The sequence below is a fragment of the Electrona antarctica genome (assembly GCF_951216825.1).
Source record: "Electrona antarctica genome assembly, chromosome: 7".
Taxonomy (NCBI): Eukaryota; Metazoa; Chordata; class Actinopteri; order Myctophiformes; family Myctophidae; genus Electrona; species Electrona antarctica.
The window spans coordinates 5611939-5636274 of record NC_136812.1 but is presented as its reverse complement, the minus strand read 5'-3'; the positions used below and the strand labels follow the sequence as shown (position 1 = coordinate 5636274).

The following is a 24336-nucleotide window of genomic DNA, read 5'->3' as shown; positions in this document are numbered from 1 at the left end:
TTTGGTATTTTAAAGCATTATGTTATACTTTAGCTATTGAAAAATAGCAGATCTACAAGCTCATAGCGCTGCACCGAGTGCCGCGCTATGAACTTGTAGGTCTGCTATTTTTGAAAAAACGTGACAATGTGCCTCAAATCTTTCAATATATATTATTACAGAGTGAACATTTTAACTAAAATCTTTGCTTCTGGGGAGGTTCCTGAAACAACATATTTTCAGATGGAGGTCGGCGGCCGATCACATATAGTTTTTGGAGGTCCTTGACAGGAAATATTGAGCAACACTGATACAGAAACATGAGGTATTTCAGAAAGGATTTAGAAGACTTTTTTTTTTTAATTTCGACGTCAGGCCTAAATCGGTTAAAGCTCCCGAACAATTGTATTAATGGTGCAACGTTCTGACCACGTCTTCATCAGGCAAATGATTTGCCTGATGATGACCTACTGTATAATTATTATGGTCAAATTGTTATGTTTGCTAGGCGAAGATTACAAACAAATTGACCCTGGTGTCTAAGTGGTTACTGAAATTGTTTGGGAGAATTAGAACCAGTGTGCCCATCATGTTTTAACCACCTATTTGATTCTTGCCTTGATGTCCTGCACCTGGCCTAAATAAAACCATACTGTTGCCCAGTGAAGATGAGAAAACCATTTATTATGCTTTATATCAATATGTGCATTAGGATGACAAGATGGGCAGACTTTATGGTACTGTGAAGTGTGTGTGTGTGTGTGTGCGTGTGCGTGTGCGCGCGTGCGTGCGTGCGTGCGCGCGCGCGCGCGCGTGCGTGCGCATTGCATTGCATTGTACATCGCTTCGTTTAAGGGCTATGCAATTAGCCCTTCACTAAATCCCACCCCAAAAAGCGATTGTCCAATGCCAATCCAAATAGTTTAGCAACGGTTGCTATGCAGGTCAAGCTTTCTTCACTGCTAACGTGACAAGGATGGGTTGGGGAGGGACTTAGTGAAGGGATAATTGCACCATTTTAACGAACTATGTATACATGTTTGTGTAGAGCGTACACATGTGCACATTACATTAGTAAACCTCCAGAGTTACATTAACAGTGCAGAGATCCACTCGCAGCTCTTCCTCCCACCCAGACAGCTCGGCTGGCCGGGTGTAGACACCGCTACAACTAAGCCCTCGGGCTCCAGCCGCTGCATGAGGACTATTTACTGATAGTAGAGCAGTGGAGAGACGGCAGCACTTCAGTCAGTGGGAAGCCTTTATGTAAGACAGGATAGCGGGGCGAAAGTGGTCAAATGACACATAAGTACTGGCGTACTGGCCGTAAATGTGGGTACTCGCTTTTCACTCGCCCGGAGGAGATGGTCAAGAGCAGCGAGCAGCAAGTGTAGGTTGCAGAGAGAGAGAGAGAGAGAGAGAGAGCTATGTAGACCCTTTAACCTGTGTTGTGTCTCAGTGACATGACAGAGGGGCACGCACATTACAAGGTAAAATACTCAGTGTTAACTGAGAGCAGACACATTTAACCAAATGGATTTGGTTGTGTGGAATCTGGAATCCATAATTCTAAGTAATGTGTGCTACTGTGCTCATCTTGACTTGCATGTTGGCATTTGGAGGTGTCTGTGACTGTCTTTCCCACACCCGGTCCCATGTGGTGAGGGCCTGGCCATTTGCTATGTGCCTTCCTGTGGCTATTTGTATGACAAAGGAGTTTGTTGACATGAAGGAACAGACTGATTGATCAAAGGACTTGTCACTAAAATGTATGCATATTTCTGTCATGTAAAATGCTTACAAGGTTAACCCAAAGACGACTTTGTCAGTCGGGCGCGAGCCCTTTGTGGATGCACGTCAGGCCATTCTGGCTGGCGTGAGCATTTAACCTGTGTTGCGAAATAAACCATCTCTGAGGAACATCTTGCTCTGTCGTGCCGTCTCACATTTTCTCCGGTGCTCTCCCAGCTTCCAGTTTTAACAGTATCTTTGTATGGTGAATGGTATATAATTTACCACAGTTGCTTTTCTTTTTTTTTTTATGTTTTTTTTGTGGCTTTCGCCTTTATTTTATATATTTTATGGAGGGACAGACAGTAGGCTGACAGGAAATGGGGGGAAGACATGCAGTAAAGGCCGTCGGGATCGGGAGTCGAACCCGCGGCACACTGCCAGACTGGATTACCAGCCAAGGTGCCTGGACAACTGAGCCATGGCCCAGGCCATGATTTGGTTGCATTTTGTACAGTCTCATTTTGTGTGTGCTCATGCGTGCTTAAGCGTGCGTGCACGTGTGATTTTAGAATCTTAATCCCCGCTCCGGACCCACAGGTGGAGAACCACTGATTTCACATAGAGTATACTGTTTGCTTGCCCACAAATATGAAGTACAGTGTGTTATATACAGCCTGACAGAAGCTACTGTAGGTTGAACTAGATTCTATGTGTGCCTGATGACATCCTAGTTTCCTTGAAGCACATAACGTTGTTCTTTGCACTCTCCTTAAACTACATGCCTGTTTACCGTGTTGTGCGTCAACTAGGGATCTCACACTTTGCTAGCGGATAAGAGCAGATCTGCTAAAATGCATGAATTGTAAACGGTCTGGATCTACACGCACATAGCTGTAGCACGGTTAACGGAGGCAACGGAGAAATGGCCCGTAGTATCACAGTTAAAAAGTGGCATTCACCACAAGGATCCACCGTTTTATAGCGATGGCCTGCCAAATGTTTTATCACAGTTTATGCCTCATCCTATATTCATACCAATTGGCTCCCCCTAACTGTAGCGTTGTCTCTCATCTCCCCGGGGGATCTGGCTGTGCGCTAGGAGCTGGCTAGCTACCATGCGGGGGATCTGTCTGTGCGCTAGGAGCTGGCTAGCTACCATGCGGGGGATCTGTCTGTGCGCTAGGAGCTGGCTAGCTACCATGCGGGGGATCTGTCTGTGCGCTAGGAGCTGGCTAGCTACCATGCGGGGGATCTGTCTGTGGACTAGGAGCTGGCTAGCTACCATGCGGGGGATCTGTCTGTGCGCTAGGAGCTGGCTAGCTACCATGCGGGGGATCTGTCTGTGCGCTAGGAGCTGGCTAGCTACCATGCGGGGGATCTGTCTGTGGACTAGGAGCTGGCTAGCTACCATGCGGGGGATCTGTCTGTGCGCTAGGAGCTGGCTAGCTACCATGCGGGGATCTGTCTGTGCGCTAGGAGCTGGCTAGCTACCATGCGGGGGATCTGTCTGTGCGCTAGGAGCTGGCTAGCTACCATGCGGGGGATCTGTCTGTGCGCTAGGAGCTGGCTAGCTACTATGCGGGGGATCTGTCTGTGCGCTAGGAGCTGGCTAGCTACCATGCGGGGGATCTGTATGTGCGCTAGGAGCTGGCTAGCTACCATGCGGGGGATCTGTCTGTGGAGTAGGAGCTGGCTAGCTACCATGCAGGGGATCTGTCTGTGCGCTAGGAGCTGGCTAGCTACCATGCGGGTGATCTGTCTGTGGAGTAGGAGCTGGCTAGCTACCATGCGGGGGATCTGTCTGTGCGCTAGGAGCTGGCTAGCTACCATGCGGGGGATCTGTCTGTGCGCTAGGAGCTGGCTAGCTACCATGCGGGGGATCTGTATGTGCGCTAGGAGCTGGCTAGCTACCATGCAGGGGATCTGTCTGTGGGCTAGGAGCTGGCTAGCTACCATGCGGGGGATCTGTCTGTGGAGTAGGAGCTGGCTAGCTACCATGCGGGGGATCTGTCTGTGCGCTAGGAGCTGGCTAGCTACCATGCAGGGGATCTGTGTGGAGTAGGAGCTGGCTAGCTACCATGCGGGGGATCTGTCTGTGCGCTAGGAGCTGGCTAGCTACCATGCGGGGGATCTGTCTGTGCGCTAGGAGCTGGCTAGCTACCATGCGGGGGATCTGTCTGTGGAGTAGGAGCTGGCTAGCTACCATGCGGGGGATCTGTCTGTGCACTAGGAGCTGGCTAGCTACCATGCGGGGGATCTGTCTGTGGACTAGGAGCTGGCTAGCTACCATGCGGGGGATCTGTCTGTGGACTAGGAGCTGGCTAGCTACCATGCGGGGGATCTGTCTGTGCACTAGGAGCTGGCTAGCTACCATGCGGGGGATCTGTCTGTGGACTAGGAGCTGGCTAGCTACCAGGGACGGCAGAAGAGAAAGACAGAAATTGTTCGTGGAGGAGGAGGAGGAGGAAGGAAGACAATCAGTGGTGTAAAGTAACTAAGTACATTTACTTAAGTACTGTACTTAAAACACATTTCCTGCCGGCATGTTTTCGGGCACCTTTGTAGCCCTTGCCATGCGAAAACTACAACAAAAACTACAAATCGCGGGTCCTGTGACCGGCCATCTTAAACGGGAAGCATCTTGTCCGTCGCTCAGTCCGGCCCTAAGCTAGCATGCAACACGTTATTCTGCTAACCGGAGCGACCCGCGAGGATTTTATTGGCATCCTAAGATCAAACTTCATCTGATTTCACCAAATCGAGCTTTAATTCCGAGATAGATCGTGGCCATTATGGGACTCTATGGAGATCGGATGACCGTTTTTCACCTGTTTTCTCTCGTCCGTTTTAAGATGGATGCCGTAGGCGGCTGCCGTAAGAGGCCTGCCATAAAACTTTACGACGACCGTTTTAGATTTACAACAATGGCAGACAAGTGATACGGTTTTTAACACGTTATTGATACGGGTATGGGGCGAAATTTAAGTACAATTTTGAGGTGTTTTTTTTACTTTGGTAGATTATTTCCGATTTTCAAACCTTTTACTTCTAGGCCTACTCCAGTACATCTCTGAGGTTAATATTGTACTTTGACTCCACTTAGAGTGCATGAACTAACCTGTCATATCATCTACAACAGATGTAAATTAAAACTAAAACAAATTGCGCGATTGAATAAGAGTTCTAGCGGTTGATCCACCCGGACGGTAAATCCACTAATTGGGTATGGAACGCTCTGCATGTTTTGTTTTTTTTTCAATGACGAATGGATACGTGTCTTCATATACACTGGGCCCTGAGACTGGGAGGTCTCAGGACCCAGTGCCTCCCTGCTTGGCACTGGGCCCTGAGACTGGGAGGTCTCAGGACCTGCTTGGCACTGGGCCCTGAGACTGGGAGGTCTCAGGACCCAGTGCCTCCCTGCTTGGCACTGGGCCCTGAGACTGGGAGGTCTCAGGACCTGCTTGGCACTGGGCCCTGAGACTGGGAGGTCTCAGGACCTGCTTGGCACTGGGCCCTGAGACTGGGAGGTCTCAGGACCCAGTGCCTCCCTGCTTGGCACTGGGCCCTGAGACTGGGAGGTATCAGGACCTGCTTGGCACTGGGCCCTGAGACTGGGAGGTCTCAGGACCCAGTGCCTCCCTGCTTGGCACTGGGCCCTGAGACTGGGAGGTCTCAGGACCCAGTGCCTCCCTGCTTGGCACTGGGCCCTGAGACTGGGAGGTCTCAGGGCCCAGTGCCTCCCTGCTTGGCACTGGGCCCTGAGACTGGGAGGTCTCAGGACCCAGTGCCTCCCTGCTTGGCACTGGGCCCTGAGACTGGGAGGTCTCAGGGCCCAGTGCCTCCCTGCTTGGCACTGGGTCCTGTGGGCCCTGAGACTGGGAGGTCTCAGGACCCAGTGCCTCCCTGCTTGGCACTGGGTCCTGTGGGCCCTGAGACTGGGAGGTCTCAGGACCCAGTGCCTCCCTGCTTGGCACTGGGCCCTGAGACTGGGAGGTCTCAGGACCCAGTGCCTCCCTGCTTGGCACTCAGCACCAAGGGTTGGATCGGGGGTAAGTCCCTGCGACATACTAGCATCATGTGTGTACATGTGTGTACTTGTACATCGTGTCCAGAGCAGTGGTGTTTTTGACAGCAACATTTGATTTTTGTTTTAGTCATAGTCTCTTGAATAATTTAGTTTTAGTCACATTTTAGTCAACTGGAATGTTTTAGTGTTAGTCTAGTTTTAGTCGACTAAATGTAATGCTATTTTAGTCGACTAAATCTACAGTTGATTTAGTCGACTAAAAGGTATTTTGGCAGGCCTTGATGCCGTCGTAATGGCTGATTTTTCACTTGCTGAAAATAGCCGATCTACAAGCTCACAACGTGTCGCGCTGCGAGCTTGTAGATCGGCTATTTTCAGCATGCAACCAAGTGTAAAATGACTTATACTGGTCCACTAGCCCCTTCCTAGCATTTTAGTCTAGTTTTTATTTGTTGACGAAATTGTCAGTATATTTAGTCTTAGTTTTAGTCATCATAGCTTAGTTTTCATTTAGTTTCCATTTATTTTTCGTCAGTGAAAAAAGGTAGTCGACGGACATTTTTCGTCTTAGTTTTAGTCGACGAAAACAACACCAGGGGTCCAGGGGGTGTACTTGTACATCAAGCTGCCTCACGCTACAGAAACAGGAGTTAGGACATGGGCCTCATGGCTCGGCAAGCCTTACTTACTCTCTTCTTACTTACTCTATTCATTCTATTTCTTACTGGGTATGTCTATTCCATTCTTTGTCTCTCTTTTATTTCGTCTTTTCTCTAAAAAGCAACAAGAAATTGCACAAGTTGCAGCGAGAAATCGGGGCGGTTCCATTAGCTGCCTTCAACATCCATTATTTCTGCATCACTCCCTGTTCCAATTATGCTGTTCAGCTAGGGATGAAATATGACACTATTATTATCAAGCCCTCATGAGCAATCTGACCCTGTCAATTCACTGCTTTTAACCCATTTAGGCATGACGTCGAAATAAAGAAAAACGTTCGCTCTGAAAGAATATATATTCGAAGATTTGTGCCGCATTTTTTACGATTTTTCAAAAATAGCAGACCTACAAGCTCGTAGCGCGCCACTCGGTGGCGCGCTATGAGCTTGTAGATCTGCTATTTTTCAATAGCTAAAGTATAACATAATGCTTAGTTAAAACACCGAAAGGGGTTCCCGTCCAGAATGGGCTAAAAGGCTTGTCTGCTGAACAATATCACAATATTCTTCCCATGATTTTGTTGCATGCCATTTCTTGAAAATGAAATGAGCCGTGTTATATATATCCCACTCCCACTGGTGGACGATAGAGAGTGACAATAGAGTGAGAAGTAGAGATGTACAGCGTGCAGGGAGTTTGATGGACTTGTTAAGACACGGACACTGTAATGTCGGGTTCTTTGACAGTGTTGTCACCACAGGGCAAAGCAATGGTACTGGTTGCGACCGCAGGTCGCATTTACTATGGAATCGTGCATTTCCTGTCAGTGTGTTGGTTGGTTGGTTGGTCACTCCAGGCAAGACCCCATATATGGTGCCCAGGTCTGGTGTCATCATGTGACATCAGGGATGGAGCTGTGGAGACCCTGATGTTCTAGTAAATGCGACCTGCTGTCGCAGTTAAGCCCACAATTATGGAGATCCCTGATGTCATCAATATTGGCCAGCAACTCTACCTCTGACCTAAAACCTCAAACCCTTAGATCCCCATATATGGATATATGACATCCCATATGTTGATCCTTCCCCATCCATCCTTCCTCTTCGATGTCTCCCTTTTGACTGATACCTGTCCATTCAAACTCTAGACGGGCCTGCCCCAAAGTTATTAGTGCAGCCTCGCCTGGCAGCCGGCGAAAAGAGGCACGGAAATGAAGGCCCGGCGTGCGTGCGTGCGTGCGTGCGTGCGTGCGTGCGTGTGCGTTCGTGTGCGTGCATGTGAGTGCGAGTCTTGTTATTTAATTAAAAACAAGAAAGATGGCTTGAGGGAGAAAAAAGGCAGCTAAATTGATACAGGGAGTCTTACTCTTACACACACACACACACACACACACACACACACACACACACACACACACACACTGACCAGATCATTTGTCCAACATACTGTTTCGGTTCAGTTCCCAGCACTTTCAAAGCATATTTGCTGATCATCACTGTAATAAAGTGCATCTCATCTCATCTCATCAGTAATGTGTTTCAGTATTGAATAGAACAGGGGTTCTCAACCCGTGGGTCGCGACCCCTTGGGGGGGGGGTCCCCAAATTATACATTTATTTATTTTTGCAACTGAATGGCTGGAAAGTGGAAATGAAGAGTTTACACATAGTACATGCATACACCTTCCCTAATGATTATATCTGGTTCCAGTATTTATTTATGGTGTATTGTCTCTATTAGTAAGGTTATTGTAGCAGTCAATTTATATTGGGGTTCGGGAGGGGGCGGGGCGGGGGTCCCGAGACATTGCCAAAGCATTTCCGGGGGTCCCCGGCCAAAAACGTTGAGAACCCCTGGAATAGAAGATGGTTCCGTGGGCAGATACTATGTTATAGTTGTAGCATACTGTAAACTGTACATGAGACACACAGTGGGTTTGGGGTTATAAGGCCCTGTGATGGACTGGAATCTGGTCTGAGGGGGGTTTAGGTTCACACAGACCTATAAGCTGCTTTGCACCGCTGGGAAGACAGGATAAGCAGCAGCACCTGTATTTGCACCAGACATGCTTGCAGTGACAGCTCAATATTGTCCCGAGGGAGTGTTTTCTGTCTCCAGCTCATATCATCGTACAGTACCATATTTTGTATATATCTTCATTTCTGAGAGAAGAGATCGGTGCAGGACTGACATATAATGCATCTATAGTCTATGCAACGCTATATCCTGTTTAATCCATTCTGGACGGGAACCCCTGTTGGTGTTTTAAGCATTATGTTATACTTTAGCTATTGAAAAATAGCAGATCTACAAGCTCATAGCGCGGCACCGAGTGCCGCGCTATGAGCTTGTAGGTCTGCTATTTTTATTTTTTTAAATGTGAAAATGTGGCGCAAATGTTTGAATATATTCTTTAACGTATATTCTTTAACGTATATTCTATAACGTTTTTAACTAAAATCTTTGCTTCTGGGTGGTCACTGGAACAACATATTTTCGAGCTATGAGCTTGTAGATCTGCTATTTTTCAATAGCTAAAGTATAACATAATGCTTAAAACACCAAAAGGGGTTCCGGTTCTGAATGGGTTAAGGGGAAAAGGATCATTTCCTCTCCCTTGGGCCTGCTGAAAGGTGGATTTTCAGGTCTGTTTTAAAAGATGTAAGTGACCTGTATTTTTTGAGGGAGGAATTGAACACAAATGGAACCAAATGGACCCTAACAGGTCCATTTGTACACTCTCAGAGTTACAGACCCATAAGGGGACCCCCTGGAACTCCCTCAAGGACTCCTAGGGGTCCCCGGACTCCACTTTGAGAACCCCTGGTTTACATAACCAAACACAGACATCTCATCTTAACCACTTATAATAAGCGTATGTTCTTCTTCACATGATGAAAAGAAAATAGCCAATCTAAGTATAATTTTTGGCTATTTTTGAAAGTTCTGTAACTCAAAATACATGTAGAGTTGATTTTTTAAATAAGATTTGCATCTGTACCTCAACATCATCTGTAAATAAATGTTTGTATTTTTGTTGTTTTGTCTTTCTTTCCAGTTCAGAGAAAGCAGGAGAAATTGCAACCATTCCACTGACGAAGGTAAGAATGCACGCACGCACGCACGCACTACACGCACGCACGCACGCACGCACGCACGCACGCACGCACGCACGCGCTGTGTGTGGCGTTAAGTGCTAGAATAAAACGGCAACAAATAACAGCAGGAGCCGGAGTCACATCCCCTGAAAATGTATTTCAGTTTTGTTACTGCCACGGAACTCTTTCCTGTTCGAACAAAATGACACAGCTTGGAATGTGCTGTCACAACTGGCTGGGGAAGTTTAATTTATTTACTTCACTAATGACACACACACGCACACACACACACACACACACACACACACACACACACACACCAAGACACCAGAAGGCGCCATAAAGAACTTTCCCAACCGGTGATAAATTGTAATGATGAGAGGCAGGGGAATCAAAGGCGGGAGGCGGGGAGCTCGTTGGCAACGGCATATATATATAGAGCTGAAGCATACATATAGAGCTGAAACAGCAACCGTCTCCGTTCCAACATGTATATAGAGCTGAAACAGCAACCGTCTCCGTTCCAACATGGTGGTGGTGGAAAGTAAAGTACAGTAAAGACACAGTAAAGTTTGTCGGGATCGGGACTCGAACCCGCGGCACACTGTCATGCTGGATTACCAGCCAAGAGGCCTGGACCGCTAAGCCGGCTCCAGGCCAATAACCCATTTAGGCCTGACGTTGAAATAAGAAAAACGTTCGTTCTGAAAGAATATATATTCAAAGATTTGTGCCGCATTTTTACGATTTTTCAAAAATAGCAGACCTACAAGCTCGTAGATCTGCTATTTTTCAATAGCTAAAGTATAACATAGTGCTTTAAAACACCAAAAGGGGTTCTCGTTCAGAATGGGATAATTATCCATGGCAACCTGCTCAAACACTGTGCTGACCCGTGCCGTGTCGAGTCAACAAGCTGTAATACCAACAGAGGAATCCAGCAGCGCAGTAGATAGATAGTTCATGGAGCAACTGAAGTCAGGAGGCTACTTCTAATTATCTCTCCCCGGACCCCCCCCAACCCCCCCCCCCCCCATTAATTCGCTAATAGTTCATTCATATATACTCCCAGTAATCAGTCTGTCTGCTTCTCATTCGCTTCAAGCCGACTCACACATGATGCCCACAGAGTACCCAGGCAGTCCATTTAAACCCATTTAGGTCTGACGTCGAAATAAAAAAAGTCTTCTGAAAGAAGACACATTTTCACGATTTTTCAAAAATAGCAGACCTACAAGCTCGTAGCGCGCCACTCGGTGGCGCGCTATGAGCTTGTAGATCTGCTATTTTTCAATAGCTAAAGTATAACATAATGCTTAGTTAAAACACCAAAAGGGGTTCCCGTACAGAATGGGATAACAGAGTAGTTCTATATTGCAGTATAGGCCTATTGATACTTTGATAAGTAAAAAGGCCTATTGATACTTTGATAAGTAAAAAGGCCTATTGATACTTTGATAAGTAAAAAGGCCTATTGATACTTTGATAAGTAAAAAGGCCTATTGATACTTTGATAAGTAAAAAGGCCTATTGATACTTTGATAAGTAAAAAGGCCTATTGATACTTTGATAAGTAAAAAGGCCTATTGATACTTTGATAAGTAAAAAGGCCTATTGATACTTTGATAAGTAAAAAGGCCTATTGATACTTTGATAAGTAAAAAGGCCTATTGATACTTTGATAAGTAAAAAGGCCTATTGATACTTTGATAAGTAAAAAGGCCTATTGATACTTTGATAAGTAAAAAGGCCTATTGATACTTTGATAAGTAAAAAGGCCTATTGATACTTTGATAAGTAAAAAGGCCTATTGATACTTTGATAAGTAAAAAGGCCTATTGATACTTTGATAAGTAAAAAGGCCTATTGATACTTTGATAAGTAAAAAGGCCTATTGATACTTTGATAAGTAAAAAGGCCTATTGATACTTTGATAAGTAAAAAGGCCTATTGATACTTTGATAAGTAAAAAGGCCTATTGATACTTTGATAAGTAAAAAGGCCTATTGATACTTTGATAAGTAAAAAGGCCTATTGATACTTTGATAAGTAAAAAGGCCTATTGATACTTTGATAAGTAAAAAGGCCTATTGATACTTTGATAAGTAAAAAGGCCTATTGATACTTTGATAAGTAAAAAGGCCTATTGATACTTTGATAAGTAAAAAGGCCTATTGATACTTTGATAAGTAAAAAGGCCTATTGATACTTTGATAAGTAAAAAGGCCTATTGATACTTTGATAAGTAAAAAGGCCTATTGATACTTTGATAAGTAAAAAGGCCTATTGATACTTTGATAAGTAAAAAGGCCTATTGATACTTTGATAAGTAAAAAGGCCTATTGATACTTTGATAAGTAAAAAGGCCTATTGATACTTTGATAAGTAAAAAGGCCTATTGATACTTTGATAAGTAAAAAGGCCTATTGATACTTTGATAAGTAAAAAGGCCTATTGATACTTTGATAAGTAAAAAGGCCTATTGATACTTTGATAAGTAAAAAGGCCTATTGATACTTTGATAAGTAAAAAGGCCTATTGATACTTTGATAAGTAAAAAGGCCTATTGATACTTTGATAAGTAAAAAGGCCTATTGATACTTTGATAAGTAAAAAGGCCTATTGATACTTTGATAAGTAAAAAGGCCTATTGATACTTTGATAAGTAAAAAGGCCTATTGATACTTTGATAAGTAAAAAGGCCTATTGATACTTTGATAAGTAAAAAGGCCTATTGATACTTTGATAAGTAAAAAGGCCTATTGATACTTTGATAAGTAAAAAGGCCTATTGATACTTTGATAAGTAAAAAGGCCTATTGATACTTTGATAAGTAAAAAGGCCTATTGATACTTTGATAAGTAAAAAGGCCTATTGATACTTTGATAAGTAAAAAGGCCTATTGATACTTTGATAAGTAAAAAGGCCTATTGATACTTTGATAAGTAAAAAGGCCTATTGATACTTTGATAAGTAAAAAGGCCTATTGATACTTTGATAAGTAAAAAGGCCTATTGATACTTTGATAAGTAAAAAGGCCTATTGATACTTTGATAAGTAAAAAGGCCTATTGATACTTTGATAAGTAAAAAGGCCTATTGATACTTTGATAAGTAAAAAGGCCTATTGATACTTTGATAAGTAAAAAGGCCTATTGATACTTTGATAAGTAAAAAGGCCTATTGATACTTTGATAAGTAAAAAGGCCTATTGATACTTTGATAAGTAAAAAGGCCTATTGATACTTTGATAAGTAAAAAGGCCTATTGATACTTTGATAAGTAAAAAGGCCTATTGATACTTTGATAAGTAAAAAGGCCTATTGATACTTTGATAAGTAAAAAGGCCTATTGATACTTTGATAAGTAAAAAGGCCTATTGATACTTTGATAAGTAAAAGCGTATAGTGAGTACCTTTTTCCACCACTGAATGGAAGTAACTCACTGCCATAGTATGTGGAACGGCATGGTGTCAGAGTACAGTAGCATGTGGAACGGCATGGTGTCAGAGTACAGTAGCATGTGGAACGGCATGGTGTCAGAGTACAGTAGCATGTGGAACGGCATGGTGTCAGAGTACAGTAGCATGTGGAACGGCATGGTGTCAGAGTACAGTAGCATGTGGAACGGCATGGTGTCAGAGTACAGTAGCATGTGGAACGGCATGGTGTCAGAGTACAGTAGCATGTGGAACGGCATGGTGTCAGAGTACAGTAGCATGTGGAACGGCATGGTGTCGGAGTACAGTAGCATGTGGAACGGCATGGTGTCAGAGTACAGTAGCATGTGGAACGGCATGGTGTCAGAGTACAGTAGCATGTGGAACGGCATGGTGTCGGAGTACAGTAGTGTGTGGAACGCGTGTGGAACGGCATGGTGTCAGAGTACAGTAGTGTGTGGAACGCGTGTGGAACGGCATGGTGTCAGAGTACAGTAGTGTGTGGAACGCGTGTGGAACGGCATGGTGTCAGAGTACAGTAGCATGTGGAACGGCATGGTGTCAGAGTACAGTAGCGTGTGGAACGGCATGGTGTCAGAGTACAGTAGCATGTGGAACGGCATGGTGTCAGAGTACAGTAGCGTGTGGAACGGCATGGTGTCAGAGTACAGTAGCATGTGGAACGGCATGATGTCAGAGTACAGTAGCATGTGGAACGGCATGGTGTCAGAGTACAGTAGCATGTGGAACGGCATGGTGTCAGAGTACAGTAGCGTGTGGAACGGCATGGTGTCAGAGTACAGTAGCATGTGGAACGGCATGGTGTCAGAGTACAGTAGCGTGTGGAACGGCATGGTGTCAGAGTACAGTAGCATGTGGAACGGCATGGTGTCAGAGTACAGTAGCGTGTGGAACGGCATGGTGTCAGAGTACAGTAGCGTGTGGAACGGCATGGTGTCAGAGTACAGTAGCATGTGGAACGGCATGGTGTCAGAGTACAGTAGCGTGTGGAACGGCATGGTGTCAGAGTACAGTAGCATGTGGAACGGCATGGTGTCAGAGTACAGTAGCATGTGGAACGGCATGGTGTCAGAGTACAGTAGCGTGTGGAACGGCATGGTGTCAGAGTACAGTAGCGTGTGGAACGGCATGGTGTCAGAGTACAGTAGCATGTGGAACGGCATGGTGTCAGAGTACAGTAGCGTGTGGAACGGCATGGTGTCAGAGTACAGTAGCATGTGGAACGGCATGGTGTCAGAGTACAGTAGCGTGTGGAACGGCATGGTGTCAGAGTACAGTAGCATGTGGAACGGCATGGTGTCAGAGTACAGTAGCATGTGGAACGGCATGGTGTCAGAGTACAGTAGCATGTGGAACGGCATGGTGTCAGAGTACAGTAGCGTGTGGAACGGCATGGTGTCAGAGTACAGTAGCATGTGGAACGGCATGGTGTCAGAGTACAGTAGCATGTGGAACGGCATGGTGTCAGAGTACAGTAGCATGTGGAACGGCATGGTGTCAGAGTACAGTAGCGTGTGGAACGGCATGGTGTCAGAGTACAGTAGCGTGTGGAACGGCATGGTGTCAGAGTACAGTAGCATGTGGAACGGCATGGTGTCAGAGTACAGTAGCGTGTGGAACGGCATGGTGTCAGAGTACAGTAGCATGTGGAACGGCATGGTGTCAGAGTACAGTAGCGTGTGGAACGGCATGGTGTCAGAGTACAGTAGCGTGTGGAACGGCATGGTGTCAGAGTACAGTAGCGTGTGGAACGGCATGGTGTCAGAGTACAGTAGCGTGTGGAACGGCATGGTGTCAGAGTACAGTAGCATGTGGAACGGCATGGTGTCAGAGTACAGTAGCGTGTGGAACGGCATGGTGTCAGAGTACAGTAGCATGTGGAACGGCATGGTGTCAGAGTACAGTAGCATGTGGAACGGCATGGTGTCAGAGTACAGTAGCGTGTGGAACGGCATGGTGTCAGAGTACAGTAGCGTGTGGAACGGCATGGTGTCAGAGTACAGTAGCATGTGGAACGGCATGGTGTCAGAGTACAGTAGCGTGTGGAACGGCATGGTGTCAGAGTACAGTAGCATGTGGAACGGCATGGTGTCAGAGTACAGTAGCATGTGGAACGGCATGGTGTCAGAGTACAGTAGCATGTGGAACGGCATGGTGTCAGAGTACAGTAGCATGTGGAACGGCATGGTGTCAGAGTACAGTAGCGTGTGGAACGGCATGGTGTCAGAGTACAGTAGCATGTGGAACGGCATGGTGTCAGAGTACAGTAGCGTGTGGAACGGCATGGTGTCAGAGTACAGTAGCATGTGGAACGGCATGGTGTCAGAGTACAGTAGCATGTGGAACGGCATGGTGTCAGAGTACAGTAGCGTGTGGAACGGCATGGTGTCAGAGTACAGTAGCATGTGGAACGGCATGGTGTCAGAGTACAGTAGCATGTGGAACGGCATGGTGTCAGAGTACAGTAGCATGTGGAACGGCATGGTGTCAGAGTACAGTAGCGTGTGGAACGGCATGGTGTCAGAGTACAGTAGCGTGTGGAACGGCATGGTGTCAGAGTACAGTAGCATGTGGAACGGCATGGTGTCAGAGTACAGTAGCGTGTGGAACGGCATGGTGTCAGAGTACAGTAGCATGTGGAACGGCATGGTGTCAGAGTACAGTAGCATGTGGAACGGCATGGTGTCAGAGTACAGTAGCGTGTGGAACGGCATGGTGTCAGAGTACAGTAGCATGTGGAACGGCATGGTGTCAGAGTACAGTAGCATGTGGAACGGCATGGTGTCAGAGTACAGTAGCGTGTGGAACGGCATGGTGTCAGAGTACAGTAGCGTGTGGAACGGCATGGTGTCAGAGTACAGTAGCATGTGGAACGGCATGGTGTCAGAGTACAGTAGCGTGTGGAACGGCATGGTGTCAGAGTACAGTAGCATGTGGAACGGCATGGTGTCAGAGTACAGTAGCATGTGGAACGGCATGGTGTCAGAGTACAGTAGCATGTGGAACGGCATGGTGTCAGAGTACAGTAGCATGTGGAACGGCATGGTGTCAGAGTACAGTAGCATGTGGAACGGCATGGTGTCAGAGTACAGTAGCATGTGGAACGGCATGGTGTCAGAGTACAGTAGCATGTGGAACGGCATGGTGTCAGAGTACAGTAGCATGTGGAACGGCATGGTGTCAGAGTACAGTAGCATGTGGAACGGCATGGTGTCAGAGTACAGTAGCGTGTGGAACGGCATGGTGTCAGAGTACAGTAGCATGTGGAACGGCACGGTGTCAGAGTACAGTAGCATGTGGAACGGCATGGTGTCAGAGTACAGTAGCATGTGGAACGGCATGGTGTCAGAGTACAGTAGCATGTGGAACGGCATGGTGTCAGAGTACAGTAGCATGTGGAACGGCATGGTGTCAGAGTACAGTAGCATGTGGAACGGCATGGTGTCAGAGTACAGTAGCATGTGGAACGGCATGGTGTCAGAGTACAGTAGCATGTGGAACGGCATGGTGTCAGAGTACAGTAGCATGTGGAACGGCATGGTGTCAGAGTACAGTAGCGTGTGGAACGGCATGGTGTCAGAGTACAGTAGCGTGTGGAACGGCATGGTGTCAGAGTACAGTAGCGTGTGGAACGGCATGGTGTCAGAGTACAGTAGCATGTGGAACGGCATGGTGTCAGAGTACAGTAGCATGTGGAACGGCATGGTGTCAGAGTACAGTAGCGTGTGGAACGGCATGGTGTCAGAGTACAGTAGCATGTGGAACGGCATGGTGTCAGAGTACAGTAGCATGTGGAACGGCATGGTGTCAGAGTACAGTAGCGTGTGGAACGGCATGGTGTCAGAGTACAGTAGCATGTGGAACGGCATGGTGTCAGAGTACAGTAGCATGTGGAACGGCATGGTGTCAGAGTACAGTAGCATGTGGAACGGCATGGTGTCAGAGTACAGTAGCATGTGGAACGGCATGGTGTCAGAGTACAGTAGCATGTGGAACGGCATGGTGTCAGAGTACAGTAGCATGTGGAACGGCATGGTGTCAGAGTACAGTAGCATGTGGAACGGCATGGTGTCGGAGTACAGTAGCATGTGGAACGGCATGGTGTCAGAGTACAGTAGCATGTGGAACGGCATGGTGTCAGAGTACAGTAGCATGTGGAACGGCATGGTGTCGGAGTACAGTAGTGTGTGGAACGCGTGTGGAACGGCATGGTGTCAGAGTACAGTAGTGTGTGGAACGCGTGTGGAACGGCATGGTGTCAGAGTACAGTAGTGTGTGGAACGCGTGTGGAACGGCATGGTGTCAGAGTACAGTAGTGTGTGGAACGCGTGTGGAACGGCATGGTGTCAGAGTACAGTAGCATGTGGAACGGCATGGTGTCAGAGTACAGTAGCGTGTGGAACGGCATGGTGTCAGAGTACAGTAGCATGTGGAACGGCATGGTGTCAGAGTACAGTAGCATGTGGAACGGCATGGTGTCAGAGTACAGTAGCATGTGGAACGGCATGGTGTCAGAGTACAGTAGCGTGTGGAACGGCATGGTGTCAGAGTACAGTAGCATGTGGAACGGCATGATGTCAGAGTACAGTAGCATGTGGAACGGCATGGTGTCAGAGTACAGTAGCATGTGGAACGGCATGGTGTCAGAGTACAGTAGCGTGTGGAACGGCATGGTGTCAGAGTACAGTAGCATGTGGAACGGCATGGTGTCAGAGTACAGTAGCGTGTGGAACGGCATGGTGTCAGAGTACAGTAGCATGTGGAACGGCATGGTGTCAGAGTACAGTAGCGTGTGGAACGGCATGGTGTCAGAGTACAGTAGCGTGTGGAACGGCATGGTGTCAGAGTACAGTAGCATGTGGAACGGCATGGTGTCAGAGTACAGTAGCATGTGGAACGGCATGGTGTCAGAGTACAGTAGCGTGTGGAACGGCATGGTGTCAGAGTACAGTAGCATGTGGAACGGCATGGTGTCAGAGTACAGTAGCGTGTGGAACGGCATGGTGTCAGAGTACAGTAGCATGTGGAACGGCATGGTGTCAGAGTACAGTAGCATGTGGAACGGCATGGTGTCAGAGTACAGTAGCGTGTGGAACGGCATGGTGTCAGAGTACAGTAGCGTGTGGAACGGCATGGTGTCAGAGTACAGTAGCATGTGGAACGGCATGGTGTCAGAGTACAGTAGCGTGTGGAACGGCATGGTGTCAGAGTACAGTAGCATGTGGAACGGCATGGTGTCAGAGTACAGTAGCGTGTGGAACGGCATGGTGTCAGAGTACAGTAGCATGTGGAACGGCATGGTGTCAGAGTACAGTAGCATGTGGAACGGCATGGTGTCAGAGTACAGTAGCATGTGGAACGGCATGGTGTCAGAGTACAGTAGCGTGTGGAACGGCATGGTGTCAGAGTACAGTAGCATGTGGAACGGCATGGTGTCAGAGTACAGTAGCGTGTGGAACGGCATGGTGTCAGAGTACAGTAGCATGTGGAACGGCATGGTGTCAGAGTACAGTAGCGTGTGGAACGGCATGGTGTCAGAGTACAGTAGCGTGTGGAACGGCATGGTGTCAGAGTACAGTAGCGTGTGGAACGGCATGGTGTCAGAGTACAGTAGCGTGTGGAACGGCATGGTGTCAGAGTACAGTAGCATGTGGAACGGCATGGTGTCAGAGTACAGTAGCATGTGGAACGGCATGGTGTCAGAGTACAGTAGCGTGTGGAACGGCATGGTGTCAGAGTACAGTAGCGTGTGGAACGGCATGGTGTCAGAGTACAGTAGCATGTGGAACGGCATGGTGTCAGAGTACAGTAGCGTGTGGAACGGCATGGTGTCAGAGTACAGTAGCGTGTGGAACGGCATGGTGTCAGAGTACAGTAGCGTGTGGAACGGCATGGTGTCAGAGTACAGTAGCATGTGGAACGGCATGGTGTCAGAGTACAGTAGCGTGTGGAACGGCATGGTGTCAGAGTACAGTAGCATGTGGAACGGCATGGTGTCAGAGTACAGTAGCGTGTGGAACGGCATGGTGTCAGAGTACAGTAGCATGTGGAACGGCATGGTGTCAGAGTACAGTAGCATGTGGAACGGCATGGTGTCAGAGTACAGTAGCATGTGGAACGGCATGGTGTCAGAGTACAGTAGCATGTGGAACGGCATGGTGTCAGAGTACAGTAGCATGTGGAACGGCATGGTGTCAGAGTACAGTAGCATGTGGAACGGCATGGTGTCAGAGTACAGTAGCATGTGGAACGGCATGGTGTCAGAGTACAGTAGCATGTGGAACGGCATGGTGTCAGAGTACAGTAGCATGTGGAACGGCATGGTGTCAGAGTACAGTAGCATGTGGAACGGCATGGTGTCAGAGTACAGTAGCATGTGGAACGGCATGGTGTCAGAGTACAGTAGCATGTGGAACGGCATGGTGTCAGAGTACAGTAGCGTGTGGAACGGCATGGTGTCAGAGTACAGTAGCGTGTGGAACGGCATGGTGTCAGAGTACAGTAGTATGTGGAACGGCATGGTGTCAGAGTACAGTAGCATGTGGAACGGCATGGTGTCAGAGTACAGTAGCATGTGGAACGGCATGGTGTCAGAGTACAGTAGCGTGTGGAACGGCATGGTGTCAGAGTACAGTAGTATGTGGAACGGCATGGTGTCAGAGTACAGTAGCATGTGGAACGGCATGGTGTCAGAGTACAGTAGCGTGTGGAACGGCATGGTGTCAGAGTACAGTAGCATGTGGAACGGCATGGTGTCAGAGTACAGTAGCATGTGGAACGGCATGGTGTCAGAGTACAGTAGCATGTGGAACGGCATGGTGTCAGAGTACAGTAGCGTGTGGAACGGCATGGTGTCAGAGTACAGTAGTATGTGGAACGGCATGGTGTCAGAGTACAGTAGCATGGTGTCAGAGTACAGTAGCGTGTGGAACGGCATGGTGTCAGAGTACAGTAGCATGTGGAACGGCATGGTGTCAGAGTACAGTAGCGTGTGGAACGGCATGGTGTCAGAGTACAGTAGCATGGTGTCAGAGTACAGTAGCGTGTGGAACGGCATGGTGTCAGAGTACAGTAGCATGGTGTCAGAGTACAGTAGCGTGTGGAACGGCATGGTGTCAGAGTACAGTAGCATGTGGAACGGCATGGTGTCAGAGTACAGTAGCATGTGGAACGGCATGGTGTCAGAGTACAGTAGCATGTGGAACGGCATGGTGTCAGAGTACAGTAGCATGTGGAACGGCATGGTGTCAGAGTACAGTAGCGTGTGGAACGGCATGGTGTCAGAGTACAGTAGCATGTGGAACGGCATGGTGTCAGAGTACAGTAGCATGTGGAACGGCATGGTGTCAGAGTACAGTAGCGTGTGGAACGGCATGGTGTCAGAGTACAGTAGCATGTGGAACGGCATGGTGTCAGAGTACAGTAGCATGTGGAACGGCATGGTGTCAGAGTACAGTAGCGTGTGGAACGGCATGGTGTCAGAGTACAGTAGCATGTGGAACGGCATGGTGTCAGAGTACAGTAGCGTGTGGAACGGCATGGTGTCAGAGTACAGTAGCATGTGGAACGGCATGGTGTCAGAGTACAGTAGCGTGTGGAACGGCATGGTGTCAGAGTACAGTAGCATGTGGAACGGCATGGTGTCAGAGTACAGTAGCATGTGGAACGGCATGGTGTCAGAGTACAGTAGCGTGTGGAACGGCATGGTGTCAGAGTACAGTAGCATGTGGAACGGCATGGTGTCAGAGTACAGTAGCATGTGGAACGGCATGGTGTCAGAGTACAGTAGCATGTGGAACGGCATGGTGTCAGAGTACAGTAGCATGTGGAACGGCATGGTGTCAGAGTACAGTAGCATGTGGAACGGCATGGTGTCAGAGTACAGTAGCATGTGGAACGGCATGGTGTCAGAGTACAGTAGCATGTGGAGCGACATGGTGTCGGAGTACAGTAGCATGTGGAACGGCATGGTGTCAGAGTACAGTAGCATGTGGAGCGACATGGTGTCGGAGCCACTGGACGTGTAATGCATACGGTTCTGACACGTGCGCTGTGATCTGACCTCATTTCCACTAGGGTAATGCACTCTCAGAGAGAGAAACGGAGTGATTGTCAGGCTAGGACATGGATGGAGAGGACACAGAACGCACACACGCACACTATTCCCCTCGAATGCATGCAGACGTTGGCCGGCGCAATGCTATTGTGTTTTTTATTTTTCACTGAGTAGAAAAAAACAAACAACAAACAGACAACAGAGAAAGAGAGACAGAGAAATAACAAAGGGAGAAATGCAGACAGGGAATGAATAAAGAGAGACAGACATCCAGAGGGAGAAAGAGAGACAGACACATCAGGAAAAAGACAAACAGACAAGAGAGACAACAGAGAAAGGGAGACAGACAAATAACAAAGCAGACAGGAAATGAATAAAGAGTGACAGCCAGGCCAGAGAGAGAGAGTAGGAGGCAGAACTCAATAGTCTGCTGAAGTTGTTTTGCTAGATCTGTTCACTCCTACAACTTCTAGCTCAAACAACAAAAAAAGTAACGTTGAAAGACATTTCCAGGGAAAGCATGCTAAATTTGCAGCTGACCACCCAGCTGGGAATGAGAGAGTGCTGTTGCAGAACTGCTGAAGAAAGTAGAAGAGAGCAAACAATCTTTTAAAAAGTGCATCACATCTTCTAACTCCACCACTGCTGCTAGTTTCGTTGCAACCCGGGAGATAATAAAGCTTGGAAAGCCGCATTATAATGTGTAAAACCTTTTGCGGCTCCAGATAGATTTTGAATTTATTTATTTATGTTGGGTTGCCGACCCCTGTTCTAGGCGTTCTAAAGTTTAGGACACACAAAACACTTTCCTGGGGTTTTTCTGTGTGTAATGTGTGATATTGTAGTCATGACTCCATGTTCATGACCAACATTTGTACATGAAAATGTGGTCTCACTTCCTTCCTGGACTACAAAGTCACACCTCCATGCAGCCTCCCCCCCTCCTTCACAAGGAGGGGAAGTGCACCAAAGCATTATGGGCATTGTAGGAATTCAGCAATCCAGTCAAACACACAGACTTCATTATTTTTCTGGCCATAAGGGTGCAAATTTCAAACTGTGCTACTGTTCTATCTATACTACAAATACTATTAACATTGAGTGACTGCAGTTTCCTTCAGCTGTGAATGCAGCGGGATCGTCTGGTCTGGTCTGAGGTCGTAGAGCGAGGCGGCGCGGGTCGTCTGGTCTGGTCTGAGGTCGTAGAGCGAGGCGGCGCGGGTCGTCTGGTCTGGTCTGAGGTCGTAGAGCGAAGCGGCGCGGGTCGTCTGGTCTGGTCTGGTCTGAGGTCGTAGAGCGAGGCGGCGCGGGTCGTCTGGTCTGGTCTGAGGTCGTAGAGCGAGGCAGCGCGGGTCGTCTGGTCTGGTCTGAGGTCGTAGAGCGAGGCGGCGCGGGTCGTCTGGTCTGGTCTGAGGTCGTAGAGCGAGGCGGCGCGGGTCGTCTGGTCTGGTCTGAGGTCGTAGAGCGAGGCGGCGCGGGTCGTCTGGTCTGGTCTGAGGTCGTAGAGCGAGGCGGCGCGGGTCGTCTGGTCTGGTCTGAGGTCGTAGAGCGAAGCGGCGCGGGTCGTCTGGTCTGAGGTCGTAGAGCGAAGCGGCGCGGGTCGTCTGGTCTGGTCTGAGGTCGTAGAGCGAGGCGGCGCGGGTCGCGGCCTCAGATACTAGTGTTCTGCTCTTGTCATTTATTTTCCATGATGATGCATTGTCTCAGGAGATGGGTGTGTTTGTTTGTAGCGGTCAATAAAGACAGTGAAGAAGGACAAAACGCTGAATGTCAGAGGTGAATAGGTGACCAGCAGGACTGTTGATGGAGTCGTGTTGTGGAGCTGAGCTGGGGAAATGGACATGGTTGTGTGTTACAGTTGGAATATGGAGAACTCTGGCTGGTTTAATACTGTCTCTCAAATCCCACTTAAAGGGATCAATAAACCAATTGAAAGGTTCTCATGGAGACAGCGCTGGCCTTTTGAACCGTTAGAGAGAGAAGCAATTCACGTCTGTCAGTCAGACTGCGATACAATTGGCAGCCGTGCCCGTCTCTCTCTCTGTCTGTCATTCAGGCTGTAGTGCTTGAACCAGAACCATGATCCCGTGTACTGTGGATGGAACTGCAGTAACACCACTCACCACCGGTTGGTTCTCAATGGGAACCGGTTCAGTTCTTTTTGGTTCTTAGTCCATGAGCCAGAGCTCCAAAATTGGTGGGAAAAACTAGACCAATATTAAATTGTTTATAGGATCAATACAAGTAACTTAATACATGATAACCCTTCCACAGTATAGTAACTTTTTCATATTTTCAATTATTTTGCATATTTTCCTACATAAAAGCCTCATTTGCATATTTAAAAATGTAAAATGTGTAATACAATACATCATTGTCTTCGTGTAAGTACACAATTGGGGAAGTTTCATGGTGATGACAATCTAATATAGGCATAGTTTTGCTCACTCAATTCATTATTAACGTTCCAATTTTGGAGCTCTGGCTCATGGACTAAAAACCAAAAAGAACTGAACCGGTTCCCATTGGGAACCAACCGGTGGAAAAGGGGCCTCAGAGTCCTTCAGCCCAGGCCTGGTCCCTCAAAAGGACAAGAGTCCTTCAGCCCAGGCCTGGTCCCTCAAAAGGACAAGAGTCCTTCAGCCCAGGACTGGTCCCTCAAAAGGACAAGAGTCCTTCAACCCAGGCCTGGTCCCTCAAAAGGACAAGAGTCCTTCAGCCCAGGACTGGTCCCTCAAAAGGACAAGAGTCCTTCAGTCCAGACCTGGTCCCTCAAAAGGACAAGAGTCCTTCAGCCCAGGCCTGGTCCCTCAAAAGGACAAGAGTCCTTCAGTCCAGGCCTGGTCCCTCAAAAGGACAAGAGTCCTTCAGCCCAGGCCTGGTCCCTCAAAAGGACAAGAGTCCTTCAGCCCAGGACTGGTCCCTCAAAAGGACAAGAGTCCTTCAGCCCAGGCCTGGTCCCTCAAAAGGACAAGAGTCCTTCAGCCCAGGCCTGGTCCCTCAAAAGGACAAGAGTCCTTCAGCCCAGGCCTGGTCCCTCAAAAGGACAAGAGTCCTTCAGCCCAGGCCTGGTCCCTCAAAAGGACAAGAGTCCTTCAGCCCAGGCCTGGTCCCTCAAAAGGACAAGAGTCCTTCAGCCCAGGCCTGGTCCCTCAAAAGGACAAGAGTCCTTCAGCCCAGGCCTGGTCCCTCAAAAGGACAAGAGTCCTTCAGTCCAGGACTGGTCCCTCAAAAGGACAAGAGTCCTTGAGGGACCAGGCCTGGTCCCTCAAAAGGACAAGAGTCCTTCAGCCCAGGCCTGGTCCCTCAAAAGGACAAG

General features: G+C 47.8%; 1 protein-coding gene across 1 annotated transcript in view; it reads left to right on the top strand.

The window, feature by feature from the left end:
* The window catches only part of LOC306927176 (uncharacterized protein), a 198620-nt gene that overhangs the window by 154170 nt on the left and 20114 nt on the right, over positions 1-24336 (top strand). Inside the window, exon 13 of the mRNA XM_079506862.1 lies at positions 9462-9504. Within this exon, the coding sequence (XP_079362988.1) occupies positions 9462-9504 (43 nt within the window). The remainder of the gene's footprint in view (positions 1-9461; positions 9505-24336) is intronic.